We start from the raw sequence: 19,070 nt of genomic DNA, 5'->3' as shown, positions 1-19,070 counted from the left end.
GTTTCGGCGGATGCAAGCATAAGTAACCTTATGGGCAACTCGTAGTAAAGGTGGAGTAAGCTCCAGATCACTTTAGTATTTTCCATAATGTAAAGTACATCTCCTAGAGGACATGTATGATAATGTAAGGATGTGCGATGTGCTTTTTAAAGTGGTGGTTCAAAGTTGATGTGAATTGTAAATACTAGGAGCTAATGAAGTCGTGGATTTGTGCTTTATTGCATTTATTTTACATCTTAAAGTTTAATTTGCTTGTGTACACAGATGATATGGAAAGATGCATTTGATAATGGTTAGGAATTGCAAAATACAAAAAGTTTAATTTATTGGCAGAAATATGAATCATCAAGCTATGCAGTCATGAAACCAGAGTTCTTCTTGTTCCCCTGCTGTTGCTCATTTATCGATGGAGATTGAAGGACAAGCTGTTAGACCACAGCCAAAATCTAAGCCAGTTGCTAAAAATTATACTAAAGAAAATATCAAGAGGTTAAAAGAGATTCAAGCAAAATGCAAACAGAAAAAGCCTGTTAAGGTTGTATGGAAATCTGAAAAGTATTGCACTGTATCTTCGAAAGTTTCAGCTATATTTCAGGAATCTAATTTTGCCATCCAGTATCTAGTTGTAAATTGCATTCCATTCCAAGTAAAGGAAATCGATCATCACCAGACTTTTATATTGGAACACCTCCAAAATCTGACATAGCAACCTTGTCTTCTCCAGGGAGTGAAGATAGGGACTTTGAGATAAACAGTCCTGTACATTCACAGCTTGGTCTTAGAAGATCTAATAGTTCTGAGTTGAGCCAAGAAAAGCCATTAATAGGTCCTGGAAATATTTGCACACACATTAGCCTGTCACGAAGTTCTTCAGCATCAAATATTGGCAAAGGAAAAGATTAAAATAATAAAATACTACCAGTATTATCAGGTCATCGTCCAGGAGAAATTCCAAAATAAGTAGAAAGAAAGAAACAGTGGATGGAGGAAGAAGAAAGAAGAAATTCAAAAAATTAGTATTCCAGCTGGATTTACATTATTAGGTGATGGAGAACAAGAATGGCAAGAGACTTTACAGTTGCTCAAGAAAAATCAGGCTGAACTCATTTTAAAGTTGTCATCATTGCCAATTCGAAATGACACTCTGAGATTAAGACAGAAAAAAGAAGAGCTTGAAAAACAGCTTGCCAAATTGGAAGAGGGAATTAGAATATTTTCTAGACCTAAAGTTCTTATTATGAATGATATTGAATGACCAGGAGTGCATGTTGTTGATTAAGGAAATGACTCTGTATTGTTAAAACAGCAGTTTGTGCCATTCTTCATGTGACTACAAAGATTTATACTTGGTGAAATGGTTAATTGGGAATTTTTTAAAAATGAAAGTTAGCATCAACTATTATTTTTCTAATTGATAATGGCATTTAGAAGGTAAGACATTTCTTGTTTCCTTGTAATAATATTTAGTTTAATGTTCAGAAGTTACATTTCTATGAAATTAATATTTATTGATACTATTTACTATTCCAAATTAATAGAATGATTGATGTATTCGTTAATGATCACTTTAGATATATTACAATTTCTTCCTTCCCCATAATACTGGTAATTATCATTATGGAGTTTTTATTTATTTCTTTTGCTGAGATTATGGTTTATGAAGAATATCATTTTATAAAAGAATATGAATAATTTACAGCAGATCATGCCAAAAAGATTATCTTAAGAAAACCTTTCACCTCTCTGTATCATAATACTTATACATATTTACATGTAAGCATACTGATGACCATTTTTGATATCAGATTTTTATTAAAAAATGCTTTTTGAAGAATTCATTTTCTTCTTTTAGAGTATGTATAGGAGGCAACAGTAAGCTAATATTTTTAAATCATACACATTTGAACTATCATTTATCGACTGCAGTTTTTTTTTATTTTAAACATTTAATGATCACAAATTATGATGGACAGTTATAACTAAAGAGAATAAAAAATTATTGATGAATGAATGAATAACATTCTAATACAAGTAGTTGGGATTGGGTGTGTGTGTGTGTGTAGTGAGGGAGGAAGAGATGGACAAAAGAGGAGCTAAGCTTCTTTAGGTTTGAAGATCAAAATTAATGGACTTATTTTTAAAGAGACTAATTTATACTGCTTTAACATAGGATTAATAGTTTTTAATTAATGTTTGATTGTTGGCACCAGTATTCAGTGTTTACATTATATCATATGCTGAGCAATTAACGATTACATTTTACTTTATACATTAGTGCTTCCCTAATTCCATTCCAAAATTTATTCTTATATATACCATAATCATGTTGTATGAATAAGAGAAGGCAGACAAGAGAGCTGGATACCACTTAACTAGCTAGCTGTGTTTAACCTTAAACAGAATGAGTGAATCCATTTCATGCAATTTGTATTGTTTTAGTTAATGCTGTTTTCATACTAGAAATATAAACGTCAGTAAGTTGCTTACTATAAACTATTACACATTTGAACTGTAAAAAAATTTTGAGCAGATGTCAGGCATCAGTAGCAAAATAGGATTTGGCATTGATTGGTCTTGAGTTTTTAATTAGAACACATATGCCAACAAAGAATTATTCATTTAAATTGAAATTCTGATTTTCTTTTATTAGAAATTTAGTTCTTTTACATTATGAAAAATTGCTATTCCATGCTAATGAAATAACTTTAGATTTTTTTAGTAATTTCTTCGAACAGAATTAAAGGAGGAGATAATTACTTGCCAACTGTATTTTAATGGGAAAAACATTACAAGTGCCATTGAGGGAAAAATATGCTGAAAATGTTCATATTTTTCGTATAGTCCAAAGGTATTATATATGAATTATTGTGGATAATGCATAAAATAATTGCAACTTTCAGGTGAATTTCTAGATTTCTTTTGAAACAAAAAAAGCTTGCCATTGTGGATTAGTTTTATATAAACATGTCTGCATTTCAATATGGTCAACTGTTGCTATAGTGAGCTCACACTTGCTATCTTGTGCTGTCAGTCCCAGCCAAAATCTCATAGCATCAGTACTGTTTTGAAGAAAATTCACTATAATAAACCTCCTGCTATAACAAACTGTTCCTTTAGTGTTTCTGATTTTACTGTAATGAAATTATGTAATAAAATGATTGTATTACAGAACTTGAAAACTTATGTTTTCAAGTTCTGTAACATGACTTAAAAGACACAAACCATATACTGAAACATGTTTAGCCAAAATGATGAAACCGTTTCATGTGAGAAACTTACATGAAATTATGCATCTTCATACATATTATTTTTGAGAAGAGTCGGTTGATTTAGTTTGAGAAAGAGGTAATATTCAGTGAAGATTTATTTTCTAATTTAAAAAAAAATTGTATTTATTTGTTGTGGTTTGACGTCCTCTTAAAGTAATCTGTAAGATTATTTTATAGCGGCACTTTGTATTCATTTTTACTTGTTATTTTTTCATTGTACATTGCTTTCTTAATTATCAATACAATGCATGCACTCACCCACACCCTTGTAGGAAAAAAAATTAGTTAAAATAAATAATTCTTTAATTTTTATCATATCACTCTTGTTCTTTGGTTCTAGCTTAGCTGCTGATTTTCATCTCAGTTTAACAGAATCAGACTAATTACAAATAAACTGAAATTTAATTATTAATCTAACATTGTCACTATCACTAACAGATTACTACATTATGACCTGCAAGTAGGTTGAAAAGAGTTTTCATTGTCTTTAAGTGTTCTGAAGGATACTTACAGAGAAAGTTAGGCTGAATATCTTAAAATCAATCATCGAAATTTATCAAGCCTGAGGTTGATGAATGTGTTGAGGTTGAGACTGGCTGAAGAAAAAAAAAGTGATTTATATCAGCTCTTGTATAGCAGTGAGTGTTTTCTTTTGTGGTTATCCTGTAGGAAATCATCATATGATTGACTAAGCCAGAATAGCAGTGGTCACAACCCCCTCCTCTCTCTCTTTTTTTTTTTCCCCAGAGATACTTCATTATATGAGATAGTTATGAACTTATTGCAGTCTTCAGGTATAGGTGTGGGTACTTTAGTGTTTTGTAGATTGATATAGGGGTAATAGTGTGAATGTTAGTGAATATGTCTATGTTAGATTTCCGATTTCCTATGTACTGAAAGTCATTTGGATTGGTAATTAAGATGTCAAAGAAGCGGAGACTGTTACTTTCTCTTTTCAATGGCAAATTGAATAAGGTATGTGCTATTTATAGCATATTTAAATATTCTAATGTCAGTACAACATGGCCAAATAGAAAACAAGTCATCCATACAGGCATAATATAGTGGCTTTTCTGAATGCGTTCATACATTTTTTTTAAATGTATGAGTGAGTGGGATCTGGAGGAGAACTTTTCTACACACAGGAAGTTTGTATCATGGCTGTGAATCTCTCACTCAACCTTCTTGACAAACTTGTATGTGGTTTGAAGAAAATACTGCCCATAATCCTGACATATTCGAAATGTTTTTAGTTCATTTAAATAGCTTACATCCCAGGATCTAGTTTGCTACTGAAAAAAATAAATAAATAATTTATTCTTTCTTGATACTAATCACATATCAATCTAATGGATCCTTACCATTTCAGTGTAAAAATTAAAACATCAGTTAATACTGAAAAATAGATTCCATTAGATTCCTATTCCATCGATTACTTTTAAGCCATTCATGGAATTTATGTTTCTTATCTGTCTTGTTTATAGATTTACTTCAATCTATGTATCTTTCTGGAATTTACTGAGTATCCTTCTCAGTGCTGGTTGCTTTTAAGCTAGACAGAAAGGACCATTGTTGCTTCGTTGTACAGTCAGCATAGTTAAAGGCTGTTACAGCAGACTCATTTGTCATACAGACAAAAAATACTAGTTGTGGTGGGCAGTAGATAGCATTGACGTAGATGATTGGTTGTACAGTGGATGATTGTATTGGTGAAGACGGAGAGTTATACAGTGGGTGTCCTCCCGCGATGAGTCTACGGATTCCTTGGAGGTGTCACGAATAATAATAAATAAGCCTTTGGCTCCCTATTTCAGTAATACATGATGGTTTATTTATTTTCAGTTACAATCTAGAAATTATTGAACAAAGAATTAAAAAAACAACAACGACTACACCATACTATACTGACATCAGAGGTCGCAGTATATCTCTCAGATACAATTTACTGTCAAATATCAAACATTTTTTCATGTGTTAAAGCAAACTGACAGCAAAAAAAAACAGTGCAGAATATCACTTGTAACATATGAATGCACGAATGCACAGCTACTCATGACCTCCAAGCTGTACACTGAATTGTGTAAGAATATTTATATTAAACATTTTGCATGTATCTGTCAGATCAGCTGCGAACTCCGCAGGGTTAAAGGCATGTTAATCAAAACTCTTGCCACGTATATCAAGGGATTGCCGCAATTAATTTCGCTGCATTAAGCAAGGGATACCTGTACTTGGTTTAATCCTTTATTCAAGTGTAAGCAAGCAAACAAAGTTTACACCTGAACTATTTTCAGGACTGTATGCAAATAGGGAATTAACAAGAAATAAAAGTTTGTGCTAAGAAACAGGATATTTCTTTTATTTCTGTAGCATACAAATAGCAAAAATCTGCAGTATGTGTTGATGTCTCAATTTGTGCATTACTGAAATCTTTAAGAAAGGAAGAACAAGCAGCCAAATTTTTATTACAGCAAACAAAGTATGCATTATGAAATTTCTTTGCAAAACATAACATAACATCAAAATCATATAGCTAAAGCATGTGTGATACCATAAGGTGTCAGTTTAAAAAAATTAACTGGAAAAAAAGTTTATTTTATTATTAACTCCAATTATACACCGAGTGACAACTTAACTAGGAACACTCCTATTTGCAGGAAAATGCAATTTTGGAGATCAGCTGACTTAAAATTAAAAAATTTGATAGCTGTTTTGATGATCAGTTAAACAGTAGACTGGAGTGTGTGACTTGCAACTTAAGTACAGACTATATTTAATATTATTAAATTTAATTATAGATTGTATATTGTCAGAGCCTCCATAGCTCAGATGGTATAGACGAAACCCTTTGGTTAGAAAGACCTGGGTTCGATTCCCATCCATGACATGAGGTCTTTATCTGGTCTCTTTTGACTAAAGGTGAGTTAGCCAGTCTCATACAGAGGTAGAGGACTTTTCTCCCAGAAATTCAGGTTTTTCGTCCCTTAGAACAGGCAAACTGGCCCAGTGAACACACATACTACAGTCAAAAATACATTACTCCCCCCCCAGCGGCATGCTCGGCAACAGGTCGGTTGAGGGGGGGTTGTACTACTAACAAAGTTGAATCAAATGTAAAATGCAGACCCTGCATCGGAAGCAGGATAGGTGCACAGAGGAAGAAGATAGATTTTATATCATCATTAAAACATGCATGTTTTAATGACAATCCTACTCATCAATGTTGAAAACCTAGATGTCAGTGTAATTGTGAAACAGTAAGGGCTTAGGCAAACCCGATCATTCACCAAACATGGTCTTTTTCAGTGGGAAAGCTCCATAAACATGGGGACAATGTCAATGTGCTTCTCAAACTTTCTATGGATAATACACAGTACTGTGATTCTGAATGATATCTCCTTAAACAGAAAAAATGATAATAATCGAAATGGAAAGATGCATCCTCACTTTTCATTTAAAAATAAAATAAAATAAAAATTGAATCTTAAAGAACTAGACTCAAATTCCAGGATCAGCAACAGAAGTAAATCATGACAATACTGCATTCTTGCTCTGGAGTTTCTTTTTACTGTACTCTGCACAGATTGCCAATTCATCATTAGTAAACACAACATTGGACAGCTATGCATTAATTAAATTCCTTTTATTTGCAACTACTGTGTATGGTTCTTGACATCGTTCCTTCTTTATTCCTATGCCAATATTACTTCTGCTAATATGTACAAACCTGGCTGTCTTGATCAAAGTAACTACTACCAAATAATCACATCTCTTGAAGAGGGGATGAGTATTTCTCATTTGCCATATTTATAAATACAAAATATTAAACTCTGCTACCCAGCATATACGATAAATTTTAGATAGAGATAAATGATAGTTTTTGATTTTTACTCAAGTATATGATAGATATAATAGTCTTAATATAGTATGAAGTGTATTTTAATTATTACAATTATATTTAAATCAATAAATGAAACAGCAACATAATATAATTGAGAAACTTTTTAAAATTCGTTTCATATATTTAATTTAAAGAAAAAGTTATTCCTACCTTCCAGTTCTAAAAATGAATCTGTATGTACACTGTGGGCCCAGAAGAAACTTTGCTGATTCCTGATGACAAGTATAAAACACTACAACTTTCTCAATTTTATCTAAAAGGATAAAAGAATGGGGAAAGGACAGTTATTCAGTCTTGTAACAAACTTCTGAGCTGATGTTTACTGTCTAATTAAATACTTCATAAAGTTCACTGATGTATATGAGTTCTGTTCAAAAAGTTCCAGAACAATTATTATTATAAAGTAACCAAACATATAATTATTCTTTTGTAAGCAGATATGCATACAGACATGTTGTAACACACACAAAGCCTGAGGTCACTGCATCACCTAGGCCATCCATAGTGCTTTAATAGATGAACACAAGTTTTTGCTTTTTGAGTGTCCTGATGTAAGGAATTAATGAACAATGTATGCATCATGTTGTGCATCAAACTTGAAAAAAAAAAAAAAAAGAAAAGAAAAAAGCCACAGAAACTTATCATCAAATGCTTAACCAACATACCTGTCTGGATGTTTATATACGTCCATAATTACATGGATGCAAGGCATCAATTGAAGTCAATATAACCATTGGATATTGAAATAAAAATGATATGGATACATAGCGAATATTTTTTTATATATCTGATACATGTGGCTGGTCGGATGGTTAAAACAGCTTTTAAGGATAATACCTTAAGCTGCTCAAAGACATTTAAGTGGTTCAAAAGGTTTAAAGATGGTCAAACTTCAACTGAAGATGATCACCAACATCTCACACCCACAATTTAGTGGCCTGTGTTTGCAAAAGATCATCAACAACTGGCAAATTTCTGTTCAAGAACTAGCCTGTGAAACAGAAATCTCAGTTTGGATCCTGCCACCAAATTCTTGAAAGATGTGGAAATGAAGAGTATTCTGGACATGAGATTTTCTCAAAAGACCATCACAGTAGCACTTCACTCATCTAATTCACAGATTTTGTCCCTGTGACTTCTTTTTATTCCTTAAGCTAAAATCTGTACTTAAAGGATGAAATTAAATAGAATGCAACAGAGCAACTCAAAGCCATGACTTAAAAACATTTTCAGAAATACTTCCACATGCAGGAAAAATGCTAGGAACACTGTAATTAAGGCAGGAGGAGAATATTTCGGAGATATGTTCCTATAGTTCATAAACTTTTGTATATATTTTAAATAAATTATGTCCTGGAATGTTTTGAACAGACCTCATATACTTCAATAAAATTCATTTATATATTGATATTCATTGATATATGAAATATACGTAGTATACAGTTTCAGTGCCATAATGAGGGCGTGGTGAAAGAGCGCCACAGGTGCAATTAGGTTTGGGGCGCAAAACATAAACAATAAAAATAAATAAATGGATATTTAAAAGTCCACTATTTTATATTGTATTTTTAAATTTCAGCAATACGCCGCTTTAGACACACAAATTCTGCAACACACTGTAACTCATTTTGATGGGGTTAATAGTAAGTATTTAACATATTGCATTTAGTAAAATTTAACTTGTTACATTTAAATTTTTCAAAATTTTTCTCATTTTTGGGTTGGGGGGAGGGGCGCAAGTTAGACACTTGCCACAGGCGCTTCATACCCTTGTTACTGTACTCTACAGTTTAACAAAATTCATTTATATGTAGTATATACTTCAATAAAATTCATCAACAAAAATTCACTTTTAGTTTAAACTTGCAAAAGATGGCTATAGTAATAATCCACTTCTGAAATATAATTCTATAATACAAAGAAACACACAGGTGGTCTTGTTTTGATGAATTGTGCAAGTCACATTCCAGAGGTAACACCTTTGGCAAAAAGGTGAGTTAGCCAGTCTCACATGGAGGTAAGAATTTTTTTCACCCAGTAACTCAGGTTTTTCATCTCCCAAAACAGGCAAACCGGCCCTGTGAACACACACACACACACACACACACACACACACAGTCAGGAAAACTTGAGATCCAGCCATAAGCCTGATTCATCAGCTATATGCCAGTCCTGAACCCAGATAAAATGGGGGATTGAGATGGTGCTGTACATCCCTGTAAAAATGCGACTTTTAGTGTATCATCATACACTAAACAAATAAATCCAGAGGTTAACTTATAGATGCTGAAAAGAGTTATCCAACATTTGAATAATATTTGAAGTTGTGTTAGTTCTTGATTGTCTGAGAAAAGTACAGTGATAGTAATGTTTCTTCTGGCAAGAAAATGTTTTGGAAAGCCTTTATTGTAAAAATGAAAATAGATAAAATCAAGTTCTAAAAAGAGCTAGATGAATACAATTAAATGGTCAGTGATTGTACTTCATAAGACTGCGGTCATAATTTTCACAAACAAATCTTAAATTTAGTATTATCATTGAAAAACATGATTTATTATGTGAATCCTACACTCAAAAGATTGTGAACCATAGATTAATTAGTGCTGAATGGGCTAATGGTTACTCCCGAAACCTCACTCTAGAGACCAAACATGAAACTTTTTCAAGCACTTCGGGCCTCCAATAAGTAGAGGCAATGGTATGCTCATACTGGGAAGTGAAGTTTATCTTCCATCTAAAGACATTCACAACATCCATTTCTGTAGTTGGATTTGAATTCATAATCTGTTGGTTGGAGAGTGAAGACACTATCTATTCAGTTACCAAGTCTAGAAAATAGATTAAATATAAAAACACAACATGAGCAGATTATGTCAAGTCAAAATAAAACTTTTTATTTTATGTAAGTTGTAGATGGTTGTAAAATTATTATTTTGATAACATCCATGGAATCAACAGACTCTTCATGAGAGGTTCATTCAACCAGCAATGTCTATCATAATGAGCTTTAAAGTTATTTACACTACCTGCATTCACAGTGCACTCTGGTAATGCATTCCACTCATTAACAACTCTCCATGTAAAAAATCTTCTTCACCACATCTATATACAACTTCTAAGGATGGCATCTCGTTCTATCCATCTTAACATCCACTCTTTTTTTTTAATTCCTTCTGCATTAATATAATAAAATCCCTTAACTAATTTGAAGGTCTCTATCATATCTCCTCTTTTTCTCTTATCGACCAACCTCTGGAATCTACATTCCCTCAAACACTCTTCATAACCAACACTCCAGAGACCTGATATCACTTTGGTCATTCATCTTTGGACCATCTCTAGTGTATCCATATCACAATGAAAACTAGGTGATCAAATCTGAGCACAATAGTCCACATATGGTCTGACCAATGCCTTATATAGAGACACCACCTTATCTATTACATACATGTTTTTATACATGCATACAAGTTTTTGGCATCGTGAGAGGACTAAGTGTTAGATAATTTAGGAACCCCACTCAAGAAATCTCAACTTTTCAAGCTAGTTCAGTCTTACAACAAGAAGTGTAATGGACCCACGTCAGGTGAGGAAAATCATATACCACTTAAATGCTTTCACAAAATGTCCATGCCACAGTGAAATTCAAATCCACTGCCTGATGACTGAAGAGAGCAGAGATCAGATATCGTACTCATACATTCAGCCAGCTGCTCTATATAGAAGCTTATGACTTCACTTCACCTGCCTTAGTATACCATAATGCAGTGTTTCTCAGAGTGTGGTATGCAGATCCCCGGGATCCGCGAAAGGTCTTCAGGGGGTCCGTGGCAATTTTCGGCTATGCATCATTAATGCATGGAATAAAATTTAAGTTTGAGATTGTAACATGTTCTTATCGTACCACTGAATAAGGTACAAAGACATCTGCAGGCTGTGTAATATGTTTCTCAACAAACAGTGCAATTAGAGACAACTGGGATAAAAACGGAACTAATGAATCGCATGACCCCTCCACATAAAATGCTGTATAGTAGACAATCAAAACCATATGGTGCATCGGCAACATATGGTTTTGTTTGAGTGAACGTGTTAAAACAAAGAAATATATAGTGAATGTGTTTCAGATATTATATAAGGAATTCGGTTGAAGAGAATTAGCATTTCAACTGAACTGTTGGCTTACCTTTGTCAATTAGTAGCGCGATCTTTTGTTAATACCGCACCAATCATATGAACATCTTCATAGCTGCTTTATCTCTACTGGCCTACCATTGCTGTCTGTTTCGAGTTCTGCTTTCACTAGCCATTTGTTGAAGGACTGTTTGTTAAATACGGTAATTTTTTTTAGCTTTCAAATTCTTAAGTATGGATCACTGGTTAAAGACTGGATTTTTAAAATGCGCAAAAGTGAGGAACATAGTAGATAAGTAGCAGTCAGCAACAAGAAAATGTTGATATTGTATCTGGATCAAGTGAAATTGATAAGTGTGTGTCGTCTGACATCTCTAAAGAACCAACTAGGAAGAAGATGAGAAAACTTTGTAAGTACGATATAAATTACTTGAAATGTGGATTTTCATGGACCGGAAATGAAGAGAAACCTATTCCATTATGTGTAATTTGCAGTGAAACTTTAAAAAATGAAAGCATGAAACCATGTAATTTAAATCGCCATTTTGAATCGAAACATAATGAATGCAAGGACAAACCTGTCAAATTTTTTCAAAATAGACTAAAAAATTTAAAAGAATCTCAAAAAGTGATGTCGATCATGTCAGGAGGTGAAAACATGAAGGCTTTAGAAGCTTCATATCGTGTGTCGCTATTAACAGCAAAACGTGGTGCAGCAGAAACAATTGGTGAAACTTTGGTCAAGCTTGCAGCAAAAATAATAGTGGAAATTATGATCGGAGATAATGCAAAAAGATCTTTTGATCGGATTTGCCTTTCAAACAGTACCGTTTATCGAAAAATCACTGAAGTGGCTGAAAATATAAAACAAATATTGTTATCCGATATACATAAGAGTCGTTATTATGCGTTGCAGGTAGATGAATCCACCGACATTACAAATTTTGCAAATCTTCTAGTGTTCGTTAGATATGAAAAAAATCAAAAAATTCATTATGACCTTGCCAGAACATACAACAGGAGAAGAAATATTCAACAGTATAAATACCTTTATGCATCAAAACAAGCTTGATTGGAAAAGTTGTGTTGGAATAAGCACGGACAGAGTGAAATCCATGGTCGGATCTAAAAAAGGACTTGTTTCAAGGATTCAAGCTGTTGCACCAAATGCAAAGTTGACACACTGCTGCATACACAGGGAGGCTTTGACTACACATATGATGTCTACAGACCTACGAAAAGTTCTTGATGAAGCTGTAAAAATCATAAATTATATTAAAGGCCATCCTCTAAACACCAGACTTTTCTCTCAACTTTGCAAAGAAATGGGAAGCAACTATACACAACTTCTTTCCCATACTAATGTTTGTTAGCTTTCTCGTGGAAAAGTTCTTACTCGTTTATTTGAACTTCAGAATGAACTACAAGTTTTTCTTGATAAAAAGGTTGAATTGAAAAAGCATTTACATAATTGGAAATGGCAGTCAATTAGCATAACTGGTAGATATATTTACTGTATTAAATAGTCTTAATTTATCTTTACAAGGCAAGGAAATTTCTATGTTTCACGTCCAAGATAAAGTGAACACCACATTGGCAAAAATGAAGTTATGGCAAAACTTTGTTGGTAATGGAGAATTTATTGTTGGTAATGGAGAAGTATATAATGCGTTTCCATCGCTTCATGAATTGTCGCAAGTTCAAATGAACAAATTGATGCTGATGTGAAAATTACTATCATGCAGCATTTAAAAAGCCTTACAAATGAATCTAGAAAAGTATTTACCTGAATTGGACATTAATATTGAGTGGATAAGATACCCTTTCAATAAAAAGAAATTTATGCCAAAGGATCTATCATCAATAGAAGAACAACAACTTTTAGAACTAGCTTCTGATGGTTTCCTAAAAAATAAATACAGCGAGAATATATTATCATCATTTTGGATACAAATACAGAATGAATTTCCTGAATTAACAGATAAAGCTCTAAGGTTCATTTTTCTATTTCCAAGTTCATATCTGTGCAAAGTTGGATTTTCGGCAATTGTAGATATTAAGACGAAGAAGAGGAATTGCATTATAGATGTCGAACTGCATCTGAGATTGAAATTAACAACTATAGAGCCAAATTTTGCTGAAATTTTATCTCACCATAAGGAATTTCACTCCTCTCATTGATGATAAATTATTTCAAGTAAGTAAAACTTTATGGTATCTTTATAAAGTTTGTTCTATTAAAAATAAATCATATTTTTTGTTTACATGAACATATAAATTCAAATAAAATAGATATTTAATTTTTTAATATTTTAAGTTGATTTATTCGTTTTAATTAATTTATTTTTTTTTTAATTAATTAATTAGGGGATACTTGGTAATAATGAAAATTTAAGAAGCGGTCTGTGGATATCTGAGTTTGAGAAACACTGCCATAATGCCAAACACATATCCTTATGGGTATGTATAATGCTATACATACCTGGAAGGATATGTGCTTATGCATAAGGATATACATATCCATAAGGATATCTGGGTAGTGACCCTCACCATAATGCATAGCATTATATACCCGTCAGGATATGTGCTTCGCATTATGGGATACTAAGGCAAGTGAAGTGAAGTCATAAGCTTCTATATACGAGTTACCCCAGTCCTGAAAATAGTTCAGATGCAATCTTGTTTGCTCATACTTGGATGAAGGATTAAAAAAAAGTATATAATTTCTGGGTATCTTTAACTTATAGTATAACCAAGTGGAAAAACTTCCAACAACTATCTCTAATCCAGAGTATTTTAATAATAAGGTGCAACACCTTTTGACATCTTGTATATGAAATATATGACTTCTGCTTTACTTGCAAAGTTGCTCTTCACTTGAATTTAATTAATCATGATATGCAGTGATTAATACCCTCGGAGGGTAATGGATGTTACCCTCCAAGGGTAATGGATTAATACCCAATGAAGTTCTGAGGCTTGGCTATTGCTGTTACCCTCTTGCCATGATCAGAGCTTTAATAGCTCAATAACACTTTATCCCTACACTGTCCTCTATAGATAATGGGGAAAATGAAAAGCATTCTTGCTTCGCACCTTTAAGCCAGTCCTTATAAGGATAAGTTGCTCTTCAACCTTGGTATCACCTCTGGGTCCCACTGATGAGGCCTCAAAAAAAAGTCGAAACTGGTCTGGGTAGTGACCCTTCCCATAATGCATAGCATTATACATACCCATAAGGATATGTGCTTTTGGATAAAGGACTCACATTTGGATAAAGGATTAAACCAAGTATATAATTTCTTGGTATCTTTAACTTTAGTATAACCAAGTGAAAAAACTTCCAACAAGAGGACTTGAAGAGGGGAATGCATATACTGTGATTTTGCAAACGCACTGTCAGGGTGAATGATACACAAAAGTTTATATTTAAGTTGCAACAAATGCATTTTGATAAATGAGTAGTAGTTAAGTGACAAGTGACTATATGATAGACATCCACGAGTTATGTATTGAGCACCAATAATAAAGAGGAGCAGAAAGGTGAGATTCTACAGGACTCTGTACTAAGATTATTATTTCAAGATTTAGGTCAATGATAGTGTAAAGGAATTATAGAGATAGATATTCAGTGGGGGTGTAACTTTAGTTTTATTAATATCATTTTTATTTCTAAAATGTGTTTTTTTTTTTACATTAAATATTTAAACATGCAAGCTATTTAGAGGCTTGATGGTTTAGAAGTTAATTTACCATAAGCCGTTATTTAGTCTGTGATAACACACACGAATGCAAATATGAACAATTATAAACAATAACAGAGTGTGTAGATGGTGGGTTGTGTGGCATACAGTGCCCTCTCTGATGAATTCTTGGATGCATTACATAATAATAAGAAGAAATAAAACTGGTTATGAATAAAAATCAACAAATGTATGAAATTATAAAGAATTAACCAAAAGTAAAAATAAACATATATACATATATATTTACCTTTTGTAGACAAGTAAACACTTAGAATTAATGTTTTAATAGAGGTCAACAATAGTAAATACAAAGACAAATTTAAAAAAATATAAAGGACCATTTACTAAAATGTGTTTCTTAGCTCAGGGAGATTGTTAACCATTGATAAATGTCCTTATACAGTATACTATGAACCAAAAGTACTGAAAAGGATAGAAGATTGTAAACAGAAAAAATCAGGATGGCAACGTAGTGTTTCAAGAGTAACCTGAAACCATCCATTCTTTCAAATTTCCTAGATGGTGAATGTCTTTTCTCTGAACTGCATCTCTTCATGCCAAATATCTTCATTCAAATCTTTGTGAACTGTAAGTTCATTATATTAAAGAATTATATCATAATTTGGTTAGTTTTTTTTACCTTTCACCGTGATAGTAGAGCAATACTGCTAAGAATCAGGAAGTTGATCCTACTGTATCTCTAATGATTCTCATCATCTAGTTGAACTGAATGTCTACATTGTACTAGACTAAATCCAAGGCTAGCTCTGAGATTTTTCAAATGGAAGGGAAAGGGAAAAGTTTGAAGCATTGTCCCTAGAAGTTGTGCAAAGAGTGGTAAATAACAGAGTGAGGATATTTTTTACAGAGTTATGGACGAGTTGCTGGAATGTGTGATGAATGTGCTAAGAGTGTAAATGAGTTTAAGTTCAGCATGATATGTTGCTAGCTGAATGAACCTCTCATGATGGGTCTGTGGACTCCATAGAGGTTTGGTAAAAATAATCATAATCTATTAAAATAGAGCCTGTGTAGTTCAGTGGAAGTGGTGTTTACATTCCTCAGTGCTAAACCACCTGAAGAAAGAGCATCATGAGTTTGATTCTAGTCGCCAAATAGAGGAACTTTTTCTAAGACTTTTTTCGACCAGTTCCCAAGTGAGTCAATCTCTGGCACAGGCAAGCAGGCATTTTCTCCTGGAAACTCGGATTTTTCATCCCGCAAACTCAAGAAAATTGACCATCGAACCAACACTATTTTCAGACATCAAAAATATTGGGTTAGGTAGTATCACGAGATGGTGGCTCTTATTAGCTGTCTCTTCACTGTGTGTCATGAATTAGTGATAGCCTTGGGCCAGCTATCTCTGATTGGCTACCAGTGGAGATTGAACTGCCCACTCAGTCTCCTAAGGTTAGATAGGGCTAAAATGGCCTTACCTACTCCTTTTACAGGAATAAAAGGTTAGCTGATTTTTTTTTTTTTTTTAATTTTATCTATTAAAATCTAGAAATATTTTGTGATGCTGGATATTTTATATATTCTAGAACGGTTATGATAAAATAAAGAAAATCTACTTTTTATATCTTTTAAGATTTTTGTGGATGGGTCTGCAATAAAAATATTTATCAGAATGTAAACTGCCTAACTTTTACTAAATCAGGTGTTTTACTTTCTTTCTGACTTAATACTATGATTTCTCTTAATCATGAGAAAATATACCAGAATGAAAATATAACTTCCCACAATTATTATTATTATTATTATATTATCATCAGACCTCCATAGAATCAAAAGACTCACCATGGAACTTTTTCCTGCATATGCATAGCTCATCAAACTGTGCCTTAAATCCATTCAATATTTCTGAACTCATCACACTCAGGCAATCATCCATTTCATCACCAACCATTCCCCATGCAGATAAAAAAAAAAAAAAAAAAAAAAATTGCTCCTCACGTCCTGCTTCCAGCCAATACGTCTTGTTCAACCCCTATCCTACCCATTCTATGAAAAATCTCTTCCACATTAATAAGTATGTAGTATTTCTGAACCAGTGGATCATGAAACTAAGTTCATGATAAGTTGAACCACATGTTGGACTTATATCAGTCATATCCCCCCCCCTTTCCTCCTGCCCACAAAGTTCTGCAAATTGCATTTCCTAATTATTTTTCTTCATACCTAATATTCCAGAAACCATCTTAGTCAAAATCAACTCTGAATAGAGTGTAAAAAGAGGAGCTGTCAGGTCACTGTACTCATTACCATTGCCATAAGCATTGCAATATCTTGCAATTTTAGCAATATATCTTCTAAATTTTAGGTCTCTGTCCATCATTATCATTCCTAGATTCTTTGTGTTCTATCTCTTCCAAAATACTGCCCACCAACCGTTGTATATTCTGCCTTCAATCCTTACCGTCCAATTTCAAAACCTTATATTTTGTAACACTGGACTGACAACTGCGGTCAGTCTATTCAACTCCTAAAGCTACAACTTTCTACTACTCATAATTCTCACCAAATTTGCAACATCTGCAAAAAACTGTATATACCCATTTAACCTTCTCCCAGTATCATTAACATACAAGTTAAAACAGCAATAATCCCTCTTCTAGGATAACGCTCTCCCCACTCACACACACATAATTTGTTTTGTTGATGCCTAAGACCCTATCCAACTTACTAATCTGTTATCTTGCCATCCATTCCAATTTAATTACCAACTTGTCATGTGGTACTCTATTAAAGGCCATTGCAAAATACATACACACACACATATATAGATACACATACGATTTTTTTTATATCAACCAATGGTATGTGTATCTATATAGATACACATACACATGAGAGGCTGCAAAACAGGTTCCTATGGAACCTGTTTCTTGCAGGTTCCTTTGTTCTTGCAGTCCTCAGAAAGGGTAGAAACACTTTCAAGAAGACTGTTCTAAACCAGTGCTTCCCAAACTTATGGATGACAAGGCCCCCTCTGGAAAAATTAAAATATTGCATGCCCCCCATCAAAAAAAAATCGTAATACAGACACATATTATTATAATATTTATTGTATTTATATTCAATACATTTATCTCAAGATTTTGCATTTGCAATCTTGTTTGTGCTTCTTATCAATATCATACCTATCATACCTCTCTCTTTGAAATGAAACTTATATGAATAAGCATATGTTTACTAATATTCATTAAGTGCTGAAATAAGCAAGAAGCAAAATTTGTGAACCAACACCAATGTGTGATTTTTTTTCCTTAAAATATAAAAAAGAACAAAATAGAAATAATAAAAATTAAATGTGTTTCTTTTAAGATTAAAAAAAATCTACTTAGTCTTAAAACATTTTAAATTTGTTTTCATTATTTCATGGCCCCAAGGGACCACAGCCCACAGTTTGGGAAGCGTTGTTCTAAAGTACAGAGGTAGAAATAATTAAAGCCAGAGAAAACAAGAAGTTTTTTCAAAATGAAAATTTTACAATTGTTCCTTTGAACTCTAATAGTGTAATCTTGTCAACTCAGCTGCAATCGAGACACAAGCTAGTATGCTACATGACTTATTCTTATGATTCATGTTTGGAACATAATAATTGCTGGTCTTTCCCCTTGATGATGTCCATGTTACGTCAGATGAAATATATGAGAGTTTTCTTAAATAAAATTCTATATTTTTTCTACATGTATAACCTGTGTAAGTATCTAGAAATATGTCAAAATGATTAAAGTTGGATAACAAATTAAGGTTACTGAGGTAGCCCATAAGATTATGGGGGAGGTGAAAGCAGTGGAGAAAATTCACAGGCAAGTGACCAAGATGATGAGTGGTCTGTGGAATGTTCCCTATGAAGATAGGTTGAAGGTGTGTGGATTGCAGGTTGGTTGACAGGAGAAAAAGAGGGGTTATGATAGAAACATTTAAGTCGTTAAAGGGTTTTATAGGATTGATGCAGGGAAAATGTTTCAGCACTTGGTTGGAGAGACCAGAAAAAGCAGTCATCCCTGG

The 19,070-nt window shown here is 33.1% G+C and overlaps 1 protein-coding gene across 2 annotated transcripts in view; it reads right to left on the bottom strand.

Moving 5' to 3' along the window:
• LOC150101754 (putative tRNA (uracil-O(2)-)-methyltransferase) overlaps positions 1 to 19,070 on the bottom strand; it is a 178,146-nt gene that overhangs the window by 147,925 nt on the left and 11,151 nt on the right. For both annotated transcript variants that reach the window (XM_090400446.1, XM_090400447.1), the window contains exon 2: positions 7,321 to 7,423. In XM_090400446.1, the coding sequence (XP_090256572.1) occupies positions 7,321 to 7,423 (103 nt within the window). The remainder of the gene's footprint in view (positions 1 to 7,320; positions 7,424 to 19,070) is intronic.

Source organism: Typopeltis vanoorti, chromosome 11 (assembly GCF_054136105.1).
Source record: "Typopeltis vanoorti isolate ZY-2024b chromosome 11, IOZ_Tvanoo_1.0, whole genome shotgun sequence".
In the NCBI taxonomy this organism is placed as follows: domain Eukaryota; kingdom Metazoa; phylum Arthropoda; class Arachnida; order Uropygi; family Thelyphonidae; genus Typopeltis; species Typopeltis vanoorti.
The sequence above is the reverse complement of the archived record's forward strand: the minus strand, read 5'-3'. Positions and strand labels throughout refer to the sequence as shown.